At 43.4% G+C, this 22,517-nt stretch overlaps 1 protein-coding gene across 1 annotated transcript in view; it reads left to right on the top strand.

The window, feature by feature from the left end:
• The first annotated feature begins 638 nt into the window (after positions 1-638).
• Ube2w (ubiquitin conjugating enzyme E2 W) overlaps positions 639-22,517 on the top strand; it is a 61,167-nt gene continuing 39,288 nt past the window's right edge. The window contains exon 1 of the mRNA XM_042680715.1: positions 639-712. Within this exon, the coding sequence (XP_042536649.1) occupies positions 698-712 (15 nt within the window). The 5' untranslated portion in view covers positions 639-697. The remainder of the gene's footprint in view (positions 713-22,517) is intronic.

The raw sequence follows: 22,517 nt of genomic DNA, 5'->3' as shown, positions 1-22,517 counted from the left end.
TCTCCAATTAACTATCAAAAAGCTACAAGGGGAGCTGTGACTCAGGTGGTAGAGCGCTAACCTTGAGCAAAAAAGCTCAGGGTCAGCTGCCCAGGCACTGAGTTCAATCAGTCAATCAGTCAATCAACCAGCATCAGAGTGGCTGCTCCTGTTATCCCTGTGAACAAGGACACCTGTGACTCTCTTCAATTTAGGAATATGAACTTTTCAGATCCTTAAGTCTCAGGAAGTGGTCCCAAGGGAAGTTTTTCTGGCCCCAAGGATGTGAAAGACACGCGAAAGGAAAAATGTGTAAACCACACACCTGTAGTTGCAAAACAAAACGAAATCCCTGTGGATTCAGACATCTTCATGATCTCGCAGTACAGCTGCCCAAATCAGCAGCTGCGGTCCCCTCAACACGGGAGCGTGGCCTCCTAAGATACCCCAACAGAGGGTGGGTCCAACACGCCCTCGGAGCTGGGATCTGGGGTACCCGCAGCTTCCCTCACCCCGCCCCCGCCCCCTCCCCAGCCCTTCCCCGGGCGCCCCGCCCCCCGGGCACCCCGCTCGCCAGCCAATCGCCTCGCGCCATCCCCTTCCCATCGCAGGCTCCGCCCCCGCGCCCGGGATGTTGGGCCCCCGCGGCGTGACGCGAGCACGGCAGCTCCGCCCCCTGCGTCTCTGGCCTCGCTGGCCTTGGGGGGATGGTTCCATCATGGCGTCAATGCAGGTGAGGGGAGTTTGCTGCATCTGGACCGGCGGGTGAGCCGCCGAGAGAGTGCGAGCGTCCGGGCGAGGGCGGGGAGCGGGACTCGGCGACACCCGGGCGGGCTCCGGAGTGTCCCGATGGCCGGACTTCCTGCGGTGCCAGGGCGCCGGGGAGGGGTAAGGCGGCGGGAGGAAGCGGGGCGGGGGTGGGGCGGGGGTCTCCGGCGATCGCCGCGGACGCCAGCCGGCCGCGAAGTTAGTGGTGGGATCGAGGACGCGTGAGGAGGGCGGAGGGGGGAGTTGGCGGCCGACTCGGTGGTGGTGGTGCCCCTTCCTGCCCTGACGGCCGCCGTTGGGTGGTTCTCTCGGGGTCAGCCCCGGGGATACCTTTTCCTCCCCGGGTTCCCCGGCCCGGCGGAAACAGCTGCGCCCGTCGTGGTCGCCGGGCCCGGGGGGGGGGGGGGGGTAGCGGGGCTGCGGGCGAGCGGAGGGGGCCTGCCAACGCCGTCCCAACCCGGGACGGCGCTCCGCGGCCTCGGCCCAGGCCTCCCACGGCCGGCCGCCCACCCTGCTCGGCCCCTTCCCTGCCACTCGGAATCCTCGGCCCGGTGGCTGCCTCCTGCGCTCAGCCTGGCGCTCCCTCGCAGTCCTCCCTCAGCCCATCTCTCCCTCCGGCCCCGGCCCCCCGAGCGGCCCCTGTCCCCTCCCGGGCGGGCCCCCGGTCGCCCAGTCACTCAGCCCCCGAACCCCTCCCGGGGGAAGCCGCCCTCTCAATTTCTTTCTTCCCCTGCCCCACCCTTGCGGTCGCGCCGAGGCCGTGGCTCGGGCTCTCCGGCCCCCTCTCCCCCTCCCCCGGCGTTGAGTGCAAGCTCAGTGGGGCAGGAGCGTTTGTTAACCTGTGTCCTATCCATCCTACAGGGCAGTGCGTGGCTTTTCTGGCTTCTCAACTTAATTTGCTCCCTTCTCCCCTTAAATCCAGAGAGTTCGTTTTGTCAGGCAAAGATGGCAACCTCAGTGGAAGGGTTTTTAGAGATTGGCTGCATTATCTCTGTACCCTGCTTTTAATTCACAGATAAGACCAGTGGTAACCTTAAAACGTACAGGGAGAGAAGGCGTAACTCTTTTCAGTGTCAGCTGAATGTCTTTTAGAGTTTTAGTAGCATTCTCTGAAGAGGGAACGTGTTTTTCTTAGAAGGATTTTTTTTTTTTTTTGCTTTTGTTTCTAGAAAAATAAGCAAGTCTCTGTCCTTTTTTTTCTCTTTCTGTGACAGTGGTTTTTTTTCCTTTTCTGAGTCATTCCTGTTGTGCACATACCCATTTTTTTTTTCTTCTCATTATCCCCTTTCAACCTGTTTGCTTTACAGTATTCTTTTTACCTTTGCTTCTCCTCCTGGTCTTTTCAGCAGCATAAAATTGTATATAACATTTGTAATTGAAGAGTTGTTACGAAATGGTGCAGTGGAAAACAAGAACAATTTCAGGAAATGTTATACCACTTGCTGGTCTCCCCAGAGATGTTGGAGAAGTTTCATCATTTGAGGCCAAAAAGGGAACTGTGGAACACCAAGTTGAACAGATGGAACTATAGGACCACTTTAAGACTTATCTACTAAGATGAAAACTTATTTTAACCAGTTTAAGATTATTGTCTGTACTAAGATAAAAACATTGAAAAATAAAGACTAAAATCTACAACACGTGATTTTATTTGAAAAGAGGACAGTGATAGGCTCTTAGGTAATCAGATTTACACTCAAAAGTATTTGTGTTAGGTAGATTTGCTTTTATTGATAAGCTTGAATTTTACACGGTGACTTAAGCAGTGGAAAAAACAATACTTATCTAAACAATATTAGGGTTTTTCTGTACATTAAATGCCATCTCAGACTTGCCACTGGCTTAGCACTTTATTCCTTTCTCTTTCTATTTAAGGGAGTAGAAAACATGCTTCCCATTTTAATAAAGTACAGCTAAACCTTAATCTTTTATTTGTATTTGAAAATATCTGATAGGATTTTCTAAATACCTTTAAAATATATTACTTGGATTAATCAAACTTTTTACACAAAGGTTATAGCAGAGATTGTTATTATTTTAGTTATTATTTAATTTTTTTGTTGTTCGTGGGTCTTGAACTTAGGGCTTGGACACTGCCCTTGAGCTTTTTTGCTCAAGGCTAGTGTTCTACCACTTTGAGCCACAGGGCCAACTTCTGGTTTTCTGGTGGTTAATTGGAGATGACTTGCCTGCCCCAGCTGGCTTTGAGTTAGGATCCTTACATCTCAGTCACCTGAGTAGCTAGGATTACAGGCATGAGCCACTGGCGCCCAGCTGGTTAGTTATCTAAAATAACTACAAGTAATACACAAAACTACAACTAAAAGATGAAATGAGTATATTCACTCAGTGGATGTTTTTTGGGAGCCACAGTTTGTCAAGCACTTGAGTAGATCCTTGAAGTACAGCAGTACTAAGTTTCTGCCTTTGTGAATTTAAAAGTTAATTGTGTATTAGAAGTTGGTGGTGGTCTGGAGAAGCAGTATGGAAGGAAGTTAGGACATGAATATTCTGACAATTTCACTTAGAAAAACGTGTGCTAATAAAGAGAATGTTTCTCTAACTTTGTCCTTAAAATATTCAGTAGATTTCTTTGTCTTTCCCGCACCAGCATATTGCTGTTAATGAAAAAAGAGGTTATTTAAACTTCCAGAGGAGCTGCATAGCTTGACGAGGGGGAGCCAGACCTGTACTTCGAGGAGTATCACGAGTTTGAGCCAGCCTAGGCTACATAGCAGAACAAGACCCTATCTCAAAAAAGAAAAGAAAAAAAAGAGGAACTGTATTTTAAAAATATGCCATATTGTACAGTTGCAGCGTGGAATTTGGTTGCTTAATAGGAGTGAAATGAATAGCCTGGTGCCAGTTGATGCCTAGAATCGTAGCTACTTGGGAGGTTACGATTGGATTGCAGTTTCAGTCCAGCCTAGGCAGAAAAGTCGCAAAACTCCATCTCAGTCAAGAGCTGGGCTCAAAGGCGCCTATCATCCTTGCTAAAATGGGAGCTTAAAATTGGTGGATCCTGGCCAAGATGCATGGTACAGGGAGTGAGACTGTACCTCAAAAATAACTAGCACAGGAAGTGGCGCTGTAGCTCAAGTGGTAGAGCGCTCGCCTTGAGCTGAAGAGCTGAGGGACAGCGCCCAGGCCCAGAGTTCGAGCCCCACGACCGACCAAAAAAAAAAAAATAACTAGCGCATAGGCTGGAGATGTTGCTCACTGGTGAAAAAAGTACTTGCTTACCCAATGCTCTGCCCTAAGATCAAACCCCAATATTGCCTTCCTTGACTCCCTCCTTCCCCTCCAAAATAGAGTGAAGATTAAGGCAGTAAAGTTGAGTTATGCTGGGTGCTGGTGGATCACACCTGTAACTCTTGTTATCCAGGTGGCTGAGAGCTGAGGATGGAGGTTCAGAGCCAGTCCAGGCAGAAAAGGCCATGAGACTCTTATTGCCAGTTAGCTACCAAAAAGTGGGAAGTGGCACTGTGGCTCAAGCCACAGCTTGAGTACAAAGGCTCAGGGACAGTGCCTAAATTCAAACACACACACAGTTCAGTTAGGGTAGACTTTCAATTTCTTTTCTTTTCCCTCCCTTCTTCCCTCCCTCTCTCCCTCTCTGTCTCTGTCTGTCTTTCTTTCTTGCCAGTCTTAGGGACTTGAACTCAGGGCCTGGGCACTGTCCCTGAGCTTCTTTTGCTGAAGACTAGCACTCTACCACTGGAGCCACAGCACCACTTCCGGCTTTTCCTGTTTATGTGGTACTGAGAAATCAAACTTAGGGCTTCATGCACGCTAGGCAAACACTCTACCACTATAGACTTTCAGTTTCTTATTGGAGAAATACATTTTAGAAATTGTTTTTATTGCCGAGTGCCAGTGGCTCATGCCTGTAATCCTATGATCCTAGGTACTCAGGAGGCCGAGATCTGAGAATGGCCTTTCAAAGCCAGCCCAGGCAGGAAAAGCTGTGAAACTCTTATCTCGAATAAACCACTCAGAAAACCAGAAGTGGCACTGTTGTTCAAGTGGAAGAGTGCTAGCCTTGAGCTGAAGAGCTGAAGGACAGCACCCAGGCCTAGAGTTCAAGCCCTATACTGACAAAAAAATAAAATAAAATTGAATTGTTACTATAAAGGTGATACACAGAGTAGTTGCAGCTACCTACGTCAGGTAAAGAGTTAATTTCTTTTTGGACTGTATGACCCCTTCCTTCCCTCTCTGTTTTTTCCTCTAGTTCCTCCACAAGTTTTATAGCTCATTTTTAGCAGAGAAATAACTTTAAAATTGAGATTGCAACTGCCTTTTTTCCCCCTCCTTTTTGGCCTGGCTGTTTTCAGTTTATTGTGTGAAGAAAGTACACTAGTCCAAGATTAAAGATGACTGGTTACCTGTCAGATCACATTATGGAAGATGTGACGTTTTAGTTGTTTTTGTTTTTGAGTAATAGGGTTTGAACTGAAGGCCTTGAGTTTGCTAGGTAGCCATTTCTACCAATGAGACATACCTCCAACTTAGGCTGTGAGGTTTTTATTTTCAAACTTAGGAGAAGGAACAGAAGGAAAGTTGTGAGGAAACTGTAAGGAAATCATCACTTAAGCTTCAGCGAACCACAACCTTTTTTTTGTTGTTGTTGTTGGTCGTGTGGCCTGAACTCTGGGACTGGACACTGTCCCTCAGATCTTCAGCTCAAGGCTAGCATTTTACCACTTGAGCCACAGTGTCACTTCCAGCTTTTTCTGCTTATGTAGTGCTGAGGAATCGAACAGAGGGCCTCACGTGTGCAAGGCAAGCGCTCTACCACTGAGCCACCTTCCCAGCCCCTCCAACCTTTGTAAGTTGGATGTTCAATTATTGTATAGGTCAATTATACTACTTCTTAAACTTCATTATTTGTAATCCTTGGACTGTGGATCAGGGTCTTGTTAGCTGCTCTTCTGTTGAATAACTGTATGGCTATGATCTTTGGTGCCAGCTGGAAGCAGTTCATCACTCTCACCCTTGCTGCCATCAACACAGAGGTCAGGAGCGGAGGTTCTGATGGGGCATGTGATGTTATCTATGGAAACTGCATGAGGTGAGGGTAGGGAATGAATCATTGGGAATCTTGGGGGCTGGAGGAAAAGCCTGTGGGTCCTCTGTGATGGGGCTATAACTGCTTTCTTTTCTTTTTTTTTTTTGTGTGTGTGTGCCTGTCCTGGAGCTTGAACTCCTAGACTGGGCAGTGCCCTTGAGCTTTTTTACGCTCAATGCTAGAGCTCTGCTACTTGAGCCACAAATCCATTTCTGGCTTTTTGATGGTTAAAGAATCTCAAGGACTTGGGCTGGGAAGGTGGCTCAGTGGTAGAGCGCTTGCCTTGCATGCATGAGGCTCTGAGTTCGATTCCTCAGCACCACATAAGCTAAAAGAAAAAAGCAGGAAGTGGTGCTGTGGCTTAAGTGGTCGAGCACTAGCCTTGAGCTGAAGAGCTGAGGGACAGCGCCCAGGCCCGGAGTTCAGGCCCCACAACCAGACCCCCCCCCCCAAAAAAAAAAAAAAAAAAAAAAAGAATCTTAAGGACTTTACTACTCTGAGTAGTTTCTTGAGTAACTAGAATTATAGGCGAGAGCCACCAATTATCAACTACCAGACTTTTCTTCTTCTTTTTTTTCTTTGCCAGTCCTGGGACTTGAACTCAGGGTCTGGGTACTGTCCCTTAGCTTTTTTTTGCTCAAGACTAGCACTCTACCAATTGAGCCACAGTGCCACTTCCTGCTTTTTCTCTTTATGTGGTACTGAGGGATCTGATACAAGGCTTCATGCATGCCAGGCAAGCACTTTACCACTGAATCAGTCTCAGCCCTACCAGACTTTTTTTTGTTTTTTTTTTTTGTCGGTCGTGGGGTTTGAACTCTGAGCCTGGGCGTTGTCCCTCAGCTCTTCAACTCAAGGCGAGCGCTCTACGACTTGAGCTACAGCGCCACTTCCTACCAGGCTTTTTTTAATTTGAAAAACTTTAAAAATATTTTTTGTTGTTATTATAAAGGTAATTACAGTTACATAAATCAGGTAATGAGTACATTTCTTTTTGGACAGTATCGCCCCTTTACTTGCCCCATGTTCTCTCTCCCCTCCTGCCCATAAGTTGTGTAGTTTTTCACATAATTTATACTGACATTTCATATTTTTTGAAATAGGGTCTCACTAGCCTCAAACTCAAGGTCATCCCACCTCTGGTGTGCTAGGATTACAGGTGTGTGTCATCACACTCAGCTTTGCTTTTATTTTGCCAGTGCTTCTTAACCTTCTTTTAAGTCGTGCCACACATAGAATGTAATTTTTTGTATAGTATACTAAGCTGGACGAGTTTGTTGGAGGGTGGAAGTAGGTGGCCAACCAGGTCTGCATGGATGTCAGTTAGGGATGGGGGAACCAGTGCTCTGGCACAAGTCCAGTGGTGGGGAAGTTCTGTGTTGCTAGAATTGTATATGCAGTTCAAGGTGGTGCTTTTCACACTTATCTGGATCCTGTTTTTTGCTTTTCTCTTCCCACTATTCCTAAAGCAAAGTCACGAATCACCAAGTAAGATTACAGTTAGGTTATATTTTAGGAGATCATTTTTAAGAGAATAGTATGTTCATGGCAATGCTTTAAATTGGCAGGCATTAAAGAAACATATATATTTTATTTTGGCAATTCAAGAAATCTTAAAATATTAAATGGAAAGTGTGCACTTTTTTAGTACTTTATAGGCTCTTGATTATTTGTTCCAGCCTTTCCCTCCCTAAGCAGCATTTATTATGAATCTTTTTTTTTTGGTCGGTCGTGGGGCTTGAACTCTGGGCCTGGGAGCTGTCCCTGAGCTCTTCAGCTCAAGGCGAATGCTCTACCTCTTGAACCACAGCGCCACTTCCAGTTTTCTAGTGGTTTATAGGAGATCAGAGTCTCATGGGCTTTTCTGCCCGAGCTGGCTTTGAACCATGATTCTCAGATCTCAGCCTCCTGAGTAGCTAGGATTACAGGTGTGAGCCACTGGTGCCCAGCTTTATTATGAATTTTTTTATGTTTCTAAGATTTTGAAAAGTGTTTTCAGCCAAATCATAAAATTGTATTTTTGTGTGGTTTATTTTTTCATTTTATGTTATATTTTTTTTCTCATAGCTTAGCTTGTTCATGTTTTGAAATACTTAGCTAGTTTGGCCTCTTTGATATATTTTCAATTTCATTGTATTTTAATCTTTCATAGTTTTGCTGGTATTGGGGATTAAATACAGAGGTTTGTGGCTGCTAGGCATGCTAGGCATTCCCTTTTTGCACTGGATATTTTCAAGTTAGAACCTGCCTTTATGCCCAGTTTGCCTTGGGCTTTGATCCCCCTACTGTGTTTCCTTGTCCCATTAAGGTTGACAGGTGTATACCACCACTGCACTCAGCCATTGTTCTTCCTCTGAAGCTAGGATAAGAAGCTGGTCACTGTACTGGTCTTGGGAATTTTTATGCCCAATGGCCTTGAACCTTGATCTCTGACCTCCAAAGTAAGTAGGATTACATGTTTCAGTTGCCATGCACAGCTCAACTTTAGAATTTAGCTCAGACTTTTTTTTTTTAATTTGAAGTTTTAAAGTCTACCTAATTTGACACTTAAGATTTTGGAAAGATAGTGCGTAATACTTGATGTTTGTCAGTTCTAAAAGTACTGATGTGATTGTGAGAAATAGTGGTGAAATTTCTGCATTTTCTTCCTCTCTCTGGTCTTAGACTGTTGACTTGATTTGGCTAGAGGTTGACATTAGTAAGAGGAAATAGAGTATGAATGTGTGCCTATTTTCAGGTGACTTACAAGTAATTAGATTATTCATAAATAAAAAGTATGATAAAACAGTCATAGGGTGAAATTGCAGGTTCATTTCATAAATCGTTGGCGTTTCATTTGAGTTGGAGTTTCATTTCACAGGCTTTTTGTTTGAAACTCTTTTTCCAAAATTTTCCCCTTTTTTCTGATTCCTGATCCCTATTGGCTATCAGTGGAAGAAGAAAAAAAGCTAACAACAGATTTATTTTATGATTATTTATCATGTGAAGTCTGCTATTTTGACTTCATAAAAGGAAAGTTGTAAGTGTGATTTACAAAAAGTATATTATTGGCTAGTCATTCTTAAAATTTGGGAATTAGGGACTGGGAAGGTGGCTCAGTGGTAGAGCACTTGCCTTGCATGCCTGAGGCCCTGAGTTCGATTCCTCAGCAGCACATAAGCAAAAAGAAAAAAGCCGGAAGTGGCACTGTGGCTCAAGTGGTAGAGCACTAGCCTTGAGCTGAAGAGCAGAGGACAATGCCCAGGCCCAGAGTTCAGGCTCCATGACCGGACCCCCCCTCCCCCCCCCCAAAAAAATTGGGAATTAGTCAAGTAAAATTATGAGCCTTTGATACCAATTAGAAAAGGTAATTTTTATTTCACTTGAAATATAATTCACATATTGTACAACTCCTGAAGTACAATTCATTAGCTTTTGTGTGTGTGTGTCTGTGTGCGTGTGCGTGTGTGCATGCATGCCAGTCCTGGGGTTTGAACTCAGGACCTGAGCACTATCCCTGAGGTTTTTTGCTCAAGGCTAGTGCTCTATCACTTGAGCCACAGCTCCACTTTCAACTTTTTTGGTATTTAATTGGAGATAAGAGAGCTCAGCCTCCTGAGTAGCTAGGATTACAGGCATGTGGTGCCAGGTGCCTCATTGGTTTACAATATATTCACAACCATTAATACTTTCCAGAACCTTTCTCTTTTTGTGCCAGTACTGGGGCTTGAACTCAGGGCCTTGCTCCCTCTTTCTCCCTTGGCTTTTTCATTCAAGGCTGGCACTCTGCCAATTGAACCACAACTCTACTTCCAGCGTTTTGCTGGTTAATTGGAGTTAGAAGTCTCAAGGAGTTCTCTGTTCTTAATCCTCAGATCTTAGCTTCCCAAGTAGCTAGCATTACAGATGAGAGCCATTAGTGCCTGACTTGTCCTAGGACACTCAGAGTGTGTGTGTGTTAGCGCGTGCGTGTGCGCACGCATGTGCACCTGTGCTTGTGTGCGTGAGACCACAGAAAGGCATGTGTGTGTGAGTGTATGCACATGCTGGTACTGAGGCATCTTGGGTGTTCTACAATTCAGTCCAATTTAGATAATAACAAGAGTTACTGGGGCTGGGAAGGTGGCTCAGTGGTAGAGTGCTTGCTTTGCATGCATGAGGCCCTGGGTTTGATTCCTCAGCACCACATAAGCAGAAAAAGCTGGAAGTGGCACTGTGGCTTAAGTGGTAGAGCACTAGCCTTGAGCTGAAGAGCTGAGGGACAGTGCCCAGGCCCAGTGTTCAAGCCCCAGAACTGGCAAAAAAAAAAAAAAAAGTTACTGCATACTCATGGTTTAAGGACTTGGTTCCACAAGACTACTTTACACTTTAGACACTGATTGAAAGTATAGGGTCTCAAGTTACCCATAGCTTCTGTGGGACTTGACTACAAAGTAAGAGATTCTCAAGCATACAGGTTGAGAACTTTCCTAGGTGGGCTCCCAGAACTCCATGTACACCCAATTGCTGATATGTTAACAAAGAATATTTTAAAAGATAATAGCCAGATAAGACTGTACACAAAATGAGATTCCTAAGTGTCTGGAATACAGGAATTCTGTTCCTTAAAGTTGTGCTCATCATACTCTCTGCATGTGATTGTGTTGTTAAATGAAGAGCTCTCCAAGCCTTGTGGAGTTTTGAGACCTAGCATCTGTGATAAGTTCCACATTTAGCTACTCTCCAGTACCTGGAAGTTTCAACCCTTTATTCACATCAGTTCCTTTGGCAGCCAGTCTCCATCCTGAGGTTATCTAGGAGTGCCCCCTTAGTCATCCAAAGACACTTAAGAAATTCCCAGAGGGGCTGGGAATGTGGCTTAGAGGTAGAGTACTTGCCTAGCATGCATGAAGCCCTGTATTTGATTGCTCAGTATCACATAAACAGAAAAAGCCAGGAGTGGTGCTGTGGTAGAGTGCTAGCCTTGAGCAAAAGAAGCTCAGGGACAGTGTCCAAGCCCTTAATTCAAGCCCCAGGACTGGTGAAAAAGAAAAAAAAATTACCCAGGGTTTGAGGAGCTGTGCTACAGGAAATTAAAAGAAGGCCTCATCCAGTTGTGTCAGCAGAGGGTTCCAAGACCCTATCCCCCATTTTAGAATAACACAGTTCACAGATTATCAGATTCCTCATAAAAATGACATGCATGGCATTTGCATGTAACATGTACATCCTTGGGTGTTTTTTTTTTCTTTTTGAGACAGGTGTCTGGTCTTTTCTTTGAGACAGATGACCTGGAACACTTGTATATTCTAAGTCATCTCAAAATTATTTACCTCTAATAAAACGTAAATACTATATTAATAGTTATTGTAATTATTTTTTAGGGAATAATGACAAAACAAAGTATACATGTTCTTTACAGATTTAATTTCCTTTTCTATATATTTTATATCCAAGAGTTGGTCGACTCTGAAAATATGGAACTTTTTGAGGAATCCTTGGATATTGCCATCTTTGGGTGTGTGTGCATGTATGTGCCAGTACCATAGTTTGAACTCAGGGCCTTACACTCACTTGGCTTTTTTGCTCAAAGCTGGTGCTGTACTTATTGAGCCAACCTGCCAGCATTTTGCTAGTTAATTGGAGGTAGAGTCTCAGAGAGTGTTTTTTTCCTTATCTGGCTTTGATACTCACATTTCAGGCTCTTTTTTTTTTGTCAGTTGTGGGGCTTGAACTCTGGGCCTGGGCACTGTCCCTGCGCTCTTTGGCTCAAGGCGAGTGCTCTACACTTGAGCCACAGCGCCACTTCTGGTTTTCTAGTGGCTTATTGGAGATAAGAGTCTCACAGACTTTCCTGCCCGGGCTGGCTTTGAATCTCGATTCTCAGTTTCTCAGCCTCCTGAGTAGCTAGGATTACAGGCGTGAGCCACCGGCGCCCGGCTATTTCAGGCTCTTGAGTTGCTAGAATTATAGGTGTGAGCTACCAGTGCCTGGCTGTATATTTTCTTCTAAAACTGTTACCATGTTAGCTCTTACATTTGACTTGATTGACATAAAGTTTCTGATATTTGTATTATTTTACTTTTTTTGAAGTTGTTTTAGGTCCAAGCTGATTATCCAATCCATTTTTATTGTTCTTTGTTTCCTTATTTTGTGCCTATACTCAGGGCTTGAGAAGCTCTTGCTTAGCCTTTTCACTCATGCTGGTGCTCTACCATTTGAGCCATAGTTACTTCTGGCTTTTTGCTAGTTAATTGGAGATGAGAATCTCATGGACTTTTCTGAATGGGCTGGCTCCAAACTTCAATCCTCAGACATCAATCTCTTTAGTATGTAGAATTTCAGGCATTAGCCATCGGATTCAGTTATTATGTGAGATAAAAAAATTATATTCCAGTGATTTCTCTAGATGAGAGCTGTTTTGCAATAGGGCTTTTATTTGGCAGTCCTACTACTAAAAGACATTAATAATCTCAATAAATTATTACTTAGTATAAAGGGACATCAAATTTTAGACTTAAAAAGATCTTCAGGACATAGGACAGGCCATCTGTTCTAAACATTTTGTATGTTTGTGTTTGTGTGTGTGTGTGTGTGTGTGTGTGTGTGTGAGTGTGTGAGAGTATGACTTGAACTCAGGACAGAGTACTTCCCTTTAGCTTGCTTTTCTGTTCAAGGCTCACACTTTTCCACTTGGGTTACAGCTCAACTCTTGGCTTTTTAGTAGCTAATTGGACTTTCCTGAGCCATTGATGCTTGTCTTTTTTGGTCTTAGGGCTTGAACTCGGGGCCTGGGCACTGTCCCTGAACTTTTTCACTCAAGACTAGTATTCTACCACTTTGAGCCACGGCTCCACTTCCTTGGCTTTTTCTCTTTGTTTTTTTGGTCGATCATGGGGCCTGAACTCTGGGCCTGGCACTGTCCCTAAGATCTTGAGCTCAAGGCTAGCGCTCTACCACTTTGAGCCGCAGCACCACTTCTGGCCTTTTCTGCTTATATGGTACTGGAGAATCGAATCCAGGATCTCATGCATGCAAGGCAAGCACTCTGCCACTGAGCCACCTTCCCCAGCCCTTTCTTGGCTATTTTTAAATAGTTTTTTTTTTTCTTTTTGTGCCAGTCCTGGGTCTTGAACTCAGGGCCTGGGTTCTGTCCCTGAGCTTTTCTACTCAAGGCTGATGCTGTACCACTTTAGCCAGAGCTCTGCTTCTGGCTTTTTTGTTGCTTAATTGGAGATGAGAGTCTCACAGACTTTCCTGCTTCAGCTAGCTTCAGACTGCAATCTTCAGATCTAAGCCTCCTAAGGAAGATTACAGGCACTGGTGTCCACTGATGCACAACTTGTTTTTTTTTTAACCGGTCATGGGGCCTGAACTCTGGGTCTGGGCACTGTCCCTCAGCTCTTCAGCTCAAGGCTAGCGCTCTATCACTGGAGCCATAGCGCCACATCGGGCTTTTTCTGCTTATGTGGTGCTGAGGAATCGAACCCAGGGCCTCATGCATGCAAGGCAAGCACTCTACCACTGAACCACCTTCCCAGCCCCCGTTTTTTGTTTTTTGTTTTTTTGAGATAGGGTCTTTATATAGTTCAGGTAGGCCTTTAAGTCAATCCTCTTGCTTCATATGTACTGAGATTAGTGTGTACTACTTGCCTGGGTTAATTATTTTGTGGTGTGTGTGTGTGTGTGTGTGTCTGTCTGTCTGTCTGTCTGTGTCTGCAGGGCCTCTTATGTGGCTTTGCACTCAAATTCCTCCTGGCTTGGCCTCCCAAGTGCTAGACTTATAGGCACATTCCACCAGGATAGATGGATGTTTGGTTATGTACATTGAATGGTTGGTTTGCTATGAGGAAAATCATATTCTTAGGAAAACCAATGAAAGAAATCCAGTGGTGAAAATTACATACCTGAGTGTACTGGTGTGAATTCTGTCCTTGATGTTGTTTAGTAGAAGCATTACAGAATTAATTGTACTTAATTGGAGTTATTTTTAATTAGTTTATATTAGGATAGACATGGTGGCTAATAATTTTAATTCTAGCTATTCAGGATGCTGAAATCTAAGGATTGTAGTTCAAAGCCAGCCAAAGCAGGAAAGTCTGTGACTTTTTTTTTTTTTTTTATTCTGGTTGTGGGGCCTGAACTCTGGGCCTGGGCGTTGTCCTTCAGCTCAAGGCTAGCACTCTACCACTTGAGCCACAGCGCCACTTCCAGCTTTTTTTCTTTTTGCTTATGTGGTGCTGAGGACTCGAACCCAGGGCCTCAGGCATGCAAGGCAAGCGCTTTACCACTGAGCCACCTTCCCAGCCCTGTGACATTTTTTAAAAATTTATTTTTATTATTTTTTGGGTCCGGTTGTGGGGCCTGAACTCTGGGCCTGGGCACTGTCCCTTAGTTCTTCAGCTCAAGGCTAGCGCTCTACCACTTGAGCCACAGAGCCACTTCCGACTTTTTTCTTTTTGCTTATGTGGTGCTGAGGAATCGAACCCAGGGCCTCAGGCATGCAAGGCAAGCGCTCTACCACTGAGCCACCTTCCCAGCCTGAGTCTGTGACATTCTTATCTCCATTTAAGCACCATAAAAGCCAATAGCGAAGCTGTGGCTAAATGATAGAATGCTAGCCCTGAGCAAAAGAGCTCAGGGACAGTGCTCAACCCATGAGTTCAAGCCCCAGGACCTGCATTTAAAAAAAAAAAAAATTGAGCCCTGCTCATGCCTATAATCCTAGTTATTCAGGAGGTTGAGATCCAAGGATTGCTGTTAAAAGCCATGTGGGGCAAGAAAGTCTGTGAAACTTAACATCTCTAATAAACTACTCAGAAAAAGCCAGAAGTGGTGTTGGGGCTCAAGTGGTAGAGTGTCAGCCTTGAGCATAGAAAGGCTCAGGGACAGAGTCCAGGACTGGCCAAAAAAAAAAAAAATTTAAATTTTACAGAAGCAATTTTGAGTTAGAGCTATTTATCTATTTTAATACTTCTACAGCTATTCCCATTCTCAGGTTCTGAGTTTGTGAATTCATCTACTTTGTCAAATTGATTAATTGATAGATTTTTTTGTCCTGGGGCTTATCATTCCTACCATGCAGCAATTTGGGTATTAATTTATCTCTTTAGATCTGCTTTAAGAGTTCAGAAGACTTGAGAGATTTCAATGTCTAATAGTATGGAAAACCTTAAAGAGTCTAATCAAAGATTATAGAAATGTTTATATATGTTCCTGGCTTTCTACATAATCATAGTTCTAGCAAAGACTACCCATTTCTTTTTTTTTTTTTTTGGGGTCCGGTCGTGGGGCCTGAACTCGGCCTGGGTGCTATCCCTCAGCTCTTCAGCTCAAGGTTAGCACTCTACCACATGAGCCGCAGCGCCACTTCTGGCTTTTTTCTTTTTGTTTATGTGGTGCTGAGGAATTGAACCCAGGGCCTCAGGCATGCAAGGCAAGCGCTCTACCACTGAGCCACCTTCCCAGCTCCCTACCCACCCATTTCTTGAACAGAGCACATAACTGTCTTACCAATTTTCCTGAAATTTCTGTGTAATAACTACTTTACACAAAGTAAGTTTCTGCCATGCAAGTTCTCTGAGGATCAGGATTAGTGTACTAAGTCCATTCAGATGTGGCTACTGGGTGGTCCCAGATTGTTATGAGCTAAATGCTTTTCTTCCATGCTAACAGTGTGTGCCCAGGTATACTTAGTTTATATTCTGAATCTTTGGAGTTAAATATGAATAAAAATAATCGTAGGGGCCCTGTATTAAAAAAGTTGATAGTCCTGGCTGGGCATTAGTGGCTTACACCTGTAATCCTAGCTACTCAGGAGGTTGAGATTTGAGGATCATGGTTCAAAGTCAGCCCGGGCAGAAAAGCCCCTGTGAGACTCTTATCTCCAATTAACCACTCAGAAACTAGGAATGGCACTGTGGTTCAAGTGGTGGAGCACCAAGAGGCTCAAGGACAGCACCCAGGTCCTGAGTTCAAACCCTACAACCGATAAAAAAATTTTAAAAAAGTGAATAGTTTGTCCATGTCCTTTTTTTTTTTCTCAAGGCTAGCACTCTACCACTTGAGCCACAGTGCCATTTCTGGCCTTTTCTGTTTATGTGGTACTGAGGAATGGAACCCGGGCTTCAAGCATGTTAGACAAGCACTCTTCACAGTACCATGTCCATGTACTTTTAATGTTCATAATTTTTTCCTCAGTCATTTGGTCCTTCATTATTAGGACCAGGACTGTTGCTAGTTATTACATCTCCCATTCTAAGACTTAAGCTAAACTTTTATCAGTTTACTAGGAATATTTAAAAGCTCTCCTTATGGTTACCTGGAGTTTTTTAGTACTAGGGATAGAACCCAGGGCCTCACACATGCTGAGTAAGCATGCTACCCCTTGAGCTATGTCCTATGTCATTTTTTACACTACTTGCCTGTCTGTCTGACTGTCTATATACTGGTACTGGGACTTGAACTCTGGGCGTGGGAGCCATCCCTTAGATTGTTTGCTTAAGGCTGGCATTCAACCACTTGAACCACAGCTCCACTTGTTTGTTTTGTTTTTGGTTCGTTGTGGGTCTTAAACTTGGGGCCTGGGCCCTATCCTTGAACTCTCTTGCTCAGGGCTAGCACTCTACCACTTAGAGACGAAGTGCCACTTCCAGTGGTTAGATGGAGATGACAGTCTCACAGACTTTCCTGCCGGGTCTGGCTTTGAACCATGATCCTCAGATCTCGATCTCCTGAGTAGCTAGGATTACAGGTGTGAGCCACTAGAGCCCAGCTCACTTAGGCTTTTTGGTGGCTAATTGGAGATCAGTTTCATGGACTTTCCTGCCCAGGCTGGCTTTGAACTGCTATCCTCAGATCTCGCCTCTCAAGTAGGTATGATTACAGGCCCATCTCTGAATTTCCATTTTTAAATTCCTGGCAGTTTTGACAGCTTCTCTTACTGTCTTTTTTATTGTTCTTTGATTTGATCTCTTTCTCTCTTCTTTCCCTCTTTCCCTCCCTTATCATGAACCTGCTCTTTCCTAACTTCCTGAAATCTGATTTATCCATTGTAGACCTGAGATCATAAATCCACCAAACTCCTCAATAACTCCTCAAAGTTATTTATAGTTTTTCTTACTTGTGTGTGCGCACAGAACATTTTAACCTATTATGGATTTATTTCACTTCTGCTTTATATTGTTATGTGTATAGGTGTTTATTTACGGGGGTTTGAATGGCTTTCTGCTCACTAGGGCAGGCATGCTACTGCTTGAGCAGTGTCTCTAGTACAAGTTGGTAATGTTTATAAAAGTACTTGGTTTGGAAAAGATTGTGTGTGTGTGTGTGTGTGTGTATATGTGTGTATGTGTTCGTGTTTGTGTTTCCCAGTATCTGGTCTTGAACTCAGGACCTGGTGCTGTGGCTTGTCTTTTTCACTCAAAGCTGGTGTTCTACCACTTGAATCACAAAGCTTTTTGAGGTTAATTGAAAAGAAGAGTCTCTTGGATTTGTCTGCCCAGGCTGGCTTCAGACTGTGATCTTCACATAACAGCCTCTTGAGTAACTAGGATTATAGGCATGAGCCAAGAGCACCCAGCTATAAGATTATTATTATTATTATTTTTGGTCCAGTCATGGGGCCTGAACTCTGGGCCTGGGCGCTGTCCCTCAGTTCTTCAGCTCAAGGCTAGCGCTCTACCACTTGAGTCACAGCGCCACTTCCAGCTTTTTTCTTTTTGCTTATGTGGTGCTGAGGAATCGAACCCAGGGCTTCATGCATGCAAGGCAAGCGCTCTACCACTGAGCCACCTTCCCAGCCCCTATTTTATTTTTTATTTTTTATTTTTTTTGCTGGTCCTGAGGCTTGAACTTACTGTCTAGATGCTGACCCTGAGCTTCTTTGTGCTCAAGGCTAGTACTCTACCACTTGAGCCACAGTGCCCCTTCCAGCTTTTCTGAGTAGTTTGTTGGAGATAAGAATATCATGGACTTTTCTGTCCTGGCTGGCTTTGCATTGCGATCCTCAAATCTCAGCTTCCTGAGTAACTAGTATTACAGGCATGAGCCACCAGTGCCCAGCAGATTTTTTTTTTAAATTTAGTACTTCCACTACTTACTGGTAGCAAAGTGAATAAGAACAGATTGAGATAAATACTGTTTTAAAAATAGACCAAAAGTGATACAAAAATATTTGAGCATATTGCTTACTTCATGCTTTATTTCTGATTTCATCCATATTTGTCTGAGATCTGGAGGATCATGGTCTGAAGCCAGCTCAGGCAGAGAAGTCAAAAACAACCTCTTCAAAGTTACCAGCAAAAAAGGAGAAGGCTGGAGGCCCTACCTTGACTTGTGGCTCAAGTGATGCACTACCAGCAGACCAAGCAAGCTGAGCAAGTTCAAGAATGTAGAGAGAATTATCCAACTATTAGTCTAATTGATAAAGATCTATGTAATGTGTATGTATTTATGTGTGTGTAACATTATATTGATTTATGATAAATTTTTCTATTCAATTCTTGATTATATAGTGATCCTTCAGATCTCTAGGTGTCATCAGTGCTTAGATGACAATATTATTTTTTCTGGTGGTGTTTTGGGTCCCCCCCACATGGTAAAGCTTATCTATCTGAAGTTGCATATATAATTCCTAAAAACTAGGGGTTGAATTGTTCAATTAAATATAAGCAATTGGGCTACTATAAAAAAGTACCTTAAAAATAAGTTATAAGGCTGGGCACTGATGGCTTAGACATGTAATTCTAGCTACTCAGGAAGCTAAGATCTGAGGATCGTGGTTCTAAGTCAGCCCAGGCAGGAAAGCCCATGAGACTCTTCACTTAACCACCAAAAAGCCAGAGATGGAGCTGTGGCTCAAGTTGTAGAGCACTAACCTTGAGCACAAAGCAGTACCCTGGCCCTGAGTTTCAAGCTCCAGTACCTGCACACAGACACACAAAAAAGATAAAGCTGGGAATATTATTTAGTGGCAAGAGTCCTTGCCTAGCATGCATGAAGCCCTGGGTTTGATTCCTCAGTACTATATAAACAGAAAAAGCCAGAAGTGGGTGGCACTGTGACTCAAATGGTAGAGTGATAGCCTTGAACAAAAGAAGCTTGGGGACAGTGCCCTGGCCCTGAGTTTAAGCCCCAGGTCTGGCCAAAAAAAATAAAAATAAATAATACACACACATGCAAAATAATATACTGCTGTTAACTGTGGAGGCTGGGAAATCCAGTATTTGAGAAACTAGCAGATTGAATGTCTAGTAAGGTTTTATTCCTTATAAGTGCCACTTTCTAGTTTGTTTTCTTATGAGAGAGAAGGGTCATAGGAAACTAGCAGGTCTCCTTATGTGGACACAAATCTGATTCTACACTCTTGTGACCGAACATCTTCCCAATGACCACCACTCAATAGCAACACCTTGGAGCTTTTAGCATAAGGACTTTGGAAGGGCACAGTCAGACTATAATATATTCATTACTATGCCTAATTACTTACATTCTTAAGATTTACATTTTGTTTCATTTTGAATGAATAAGTGGCATACCCTTGTACACTGACACTTAATTCATATCTCTTGTGATACATTTGCATTTCAGTTTGTAGATCAAACTAAAACTTTCCACTTAACAAGAAAAGTATCAATTATTTTGGTCAACGTAAATACTTAGGCTGCTTTGTACCACACTATGGTAGTAATCTGCATTTTTCTATTGCATGTCATGTTTTCTACTTTTTGTCATTTTATTAGCCAAAGTTTTTTAGTTCTGTTTATAAAAATCTCTGCAGGTAGCCTAGCCAAATCTAGAAAATAAAATTTTGAATCATAATTTTACAAGAAAAAAATTGATAACCTTCCAAACTAAAAAAAAACACCGAAAAACTAGGTAGTTTAAACTACTCTGACTTGTCATTTCAAATTGTATGCATGTATCAAATGACATTATACCCTATAAATGCATACAATTGTTATATACAAAAAAGGAAAATTAAAAAAATACTCAGCTTAAATGAGATATCAACTAGCTTAATACTAGTTACTTCTTTTTTCATCTATACTGTGAAATGGAGAGTGAAGGGAAGATTGTAGACAGAGACTGTATTTTATTTCATTCTGAGTCAAGGTTTCTGGGTAACTTAAATATTTCATTGGAGTGTTACTTTCCAGAACACCAGACACATACCTCTTGAACCAGCTTGAGAAGTGAAGATTTGATTTGGAGTAACAAGCTCTGTCTCTTAGAACCAAGAACTTTGAGGGTGCATAGGAATACTTTGGGTTCACAGTAACCTGTAAATTTGGCTAGAAGAGGGCAGCCTCCTTTAAAGGGCACTAGGGCCAGTGTTCTGCTTTGGATCTTTTACTTGCTTTTATCTATTAATCTAAATGTTCCACAAGAAACTTGAACTTGACAGGTCCAAAAATGATCTTAATCTCAACTGTCTTCAGCTCTACATACAGGGAGAGCAATGCCGGGCGCCAGTACCTTATGACTGTAATCCTGGCAACTCAGAGGGCTGAAATCTGAGGATCATGGTTTGAAGCCAGCTTGGGCAAGAAAGTCTGTGAGATTCTTATGTCCAGTTAATTAGTCAAAAGCTGGAAGTGGAGCTGTGGCTCATATGGTAGAGTGCTAGCCTTGAGTGAAAAATGTCAGGGACAGTACTCAGGCCCTGAGTTCAAGCCCCAGGACTCACGCGCGCATGCACACACACACACAATCCACTCACTACCTGTTCTTCCTATATTTTTTTTCATGGTTAGTAACGCTGCATCTGTGATGATTAGTGTTTTAGGTTCACCCTCCTTTTTACTTTTTCACATCATATATCCAATAATCAGTAGCAGCAAATCTAGTGTCTTCTGCATCCTTGTCGAACCCTTTGGTTCTTCCACTTGTTCTCATTTCTCAACTCATTTTTTTACCTAATAGTCAAACTATCATCAGAGATGTCATTTTCTTTTGGTATTTTTGCTTTTTTTTTTTTTTTAAACTGGTCCTGGGACTTGAAATCTGGGTTTTGGGCGCTGTCCCTGAGATTTTGTTCTCAAAGCTCGCATTCTACCACTTGAGCCACAGCTCCACTTCTGGCTTTTTGTGGTTAATTGGAGAGAAGAATCTCATGGACTTCCCTGCCTCAGATCTCAGCCTTCTGCCACTAGTGCCTTTTGAGACAGTCTCTCTGTGTGCTCTTGGTCTGTTGCTGGGATTACACCACACCTGGCAAGGGATTACTATTTACTTTAAAAATTATGCGCATTCATTGTTGAAGTACTAGAAAACACAGATTGGCAAAAAAGAAAAATCACAAGCATATCAGTGGATAGAGTAAGGAGTGACTTTTTCAAAAAATATTTTGGCTTGTACTTTTTATTTTTCTGTATAATCAGCATACCATTGGGGAAAAATCAATCCCTTATTAAGCCACTAATCTTGTGCTCCAGATCTAACTGATTTCTCCTTCTTCTTTTTTTTTTTCTTTGTGTGTGCCAGTCCTGGAGCTTGATGTCAGGGCATGGGCACTGTCTCTGAGCTTCTTTAGCTTAAAGCTAGTACTCTACCACTTTTAATTTTCTGGTAGTTAATTGAAGATAAGAGTCTCATGGACTTTTCTTGCCCAGGCTGGCTTTGAACTGAGATCCTCAGTAGCTGAGATTACAGGCTTGAGCCACCATCCATAGCTTCTTTGGGTATTTTACGTGGGTCACTTCTCAATTTCTTCTCCTTTTCTTGATGCTTCCTATCAATATTTATTCTTTTTGATCTTTTTTTGTCCGTTCTGAGGCTTGAACTCAGGTTCTGTCCCTGAACTTTTTCACTCAAGGCTAGAATGCTCTACCACCTTTAGCACCATTTCTGGTTTTCTGTTGGTTAATTGGAGACAAGTGTCTCACAGACTTTCCTATCCTGGCTGGTTTTGAAACATGATCCTCAGATCTTAGCCTCCTGAGTAGCTAGGATTATGGATGTGAGCCACCAGCACTCAGCATTTACTTTATTCATAATAACGGTATCCTCTGCTATACTTAGGCAGCTATTCTCCTATGACTCTCCCTCCCTTCAGAACCAAAGGTAAAAGTAGCCTAAAATAGTACTGAATAGAAGTTACCATTGCCTGGGCACCCGTGGCTCATACTTGTAATCCTCAAAACTTGGGCAGGGGATGGGGGAGGAAGGGTGTTTCAACTCAGGGTCTTGCATTCACTCACCTTTTATTGTGTGGGCTGGCTTTGAGTATCAGTTCTCTAGGTCTCAGCTTCCTGAGTGTCCAGGATTTTAAGCATGAGCCACTGGCACCTGTCCCTATTAGATTTTTGAAATGTTACTCTTAAATAATAACTGTCGGGCTCTGGTGGCTCATGCCTGTAATCCTAACTACTTAGGAGGCTGAGATCTGAGGATCGTGGCTCAAAGCCAGCCCAGCAGGAAAGTACATGAGACTCTTAATAAACCACCAGAAAACCAGAAGTGGTGCTGTGGCTCAAGTGGTAGAGCACTTGCCTTGAGCTGAAGAATTCAGGGATAGGACCCAGGCCCAGAGTTCAAGCCCCACAATCAACACCCCCTCCCCCCAAAAAAGATAACTTCTATGTATTGAAGGTGTTTCCTTTCCTAGAAGGGGGATTTTTCTCAATTAGGTAACGTAGAAATTAACGTCTGTAGAATTCTCTAAGAGGAAATATATTTTCTTTTTTTTTTGGGGGGGGGGGGGCCTCCGGTCGTGGGGCCTGAACTCTGGACCTGGGCG

Source organism: Dipodomys spectabilis, unplaced genomic scaffold (genome assembly GCF_019054845.1).
Source record: "Dipodomys spectabilis isolate Male_0828 unplaced genomic scaffold, ASM1905484v1 ptg000063l, whole genome shotgun sequence".
NCBI classification, from domain to species: Eukaryota; Metazoa; Chordata; class Mammalia; order Rodentia; family Heteromyidae; genus Dipodomys; species Dipodomys spectabilis.
Note: the sequence above shows the minus strand (reverse complement) of the source record. Positions and strands in the feature narration are given on the sequence as shown.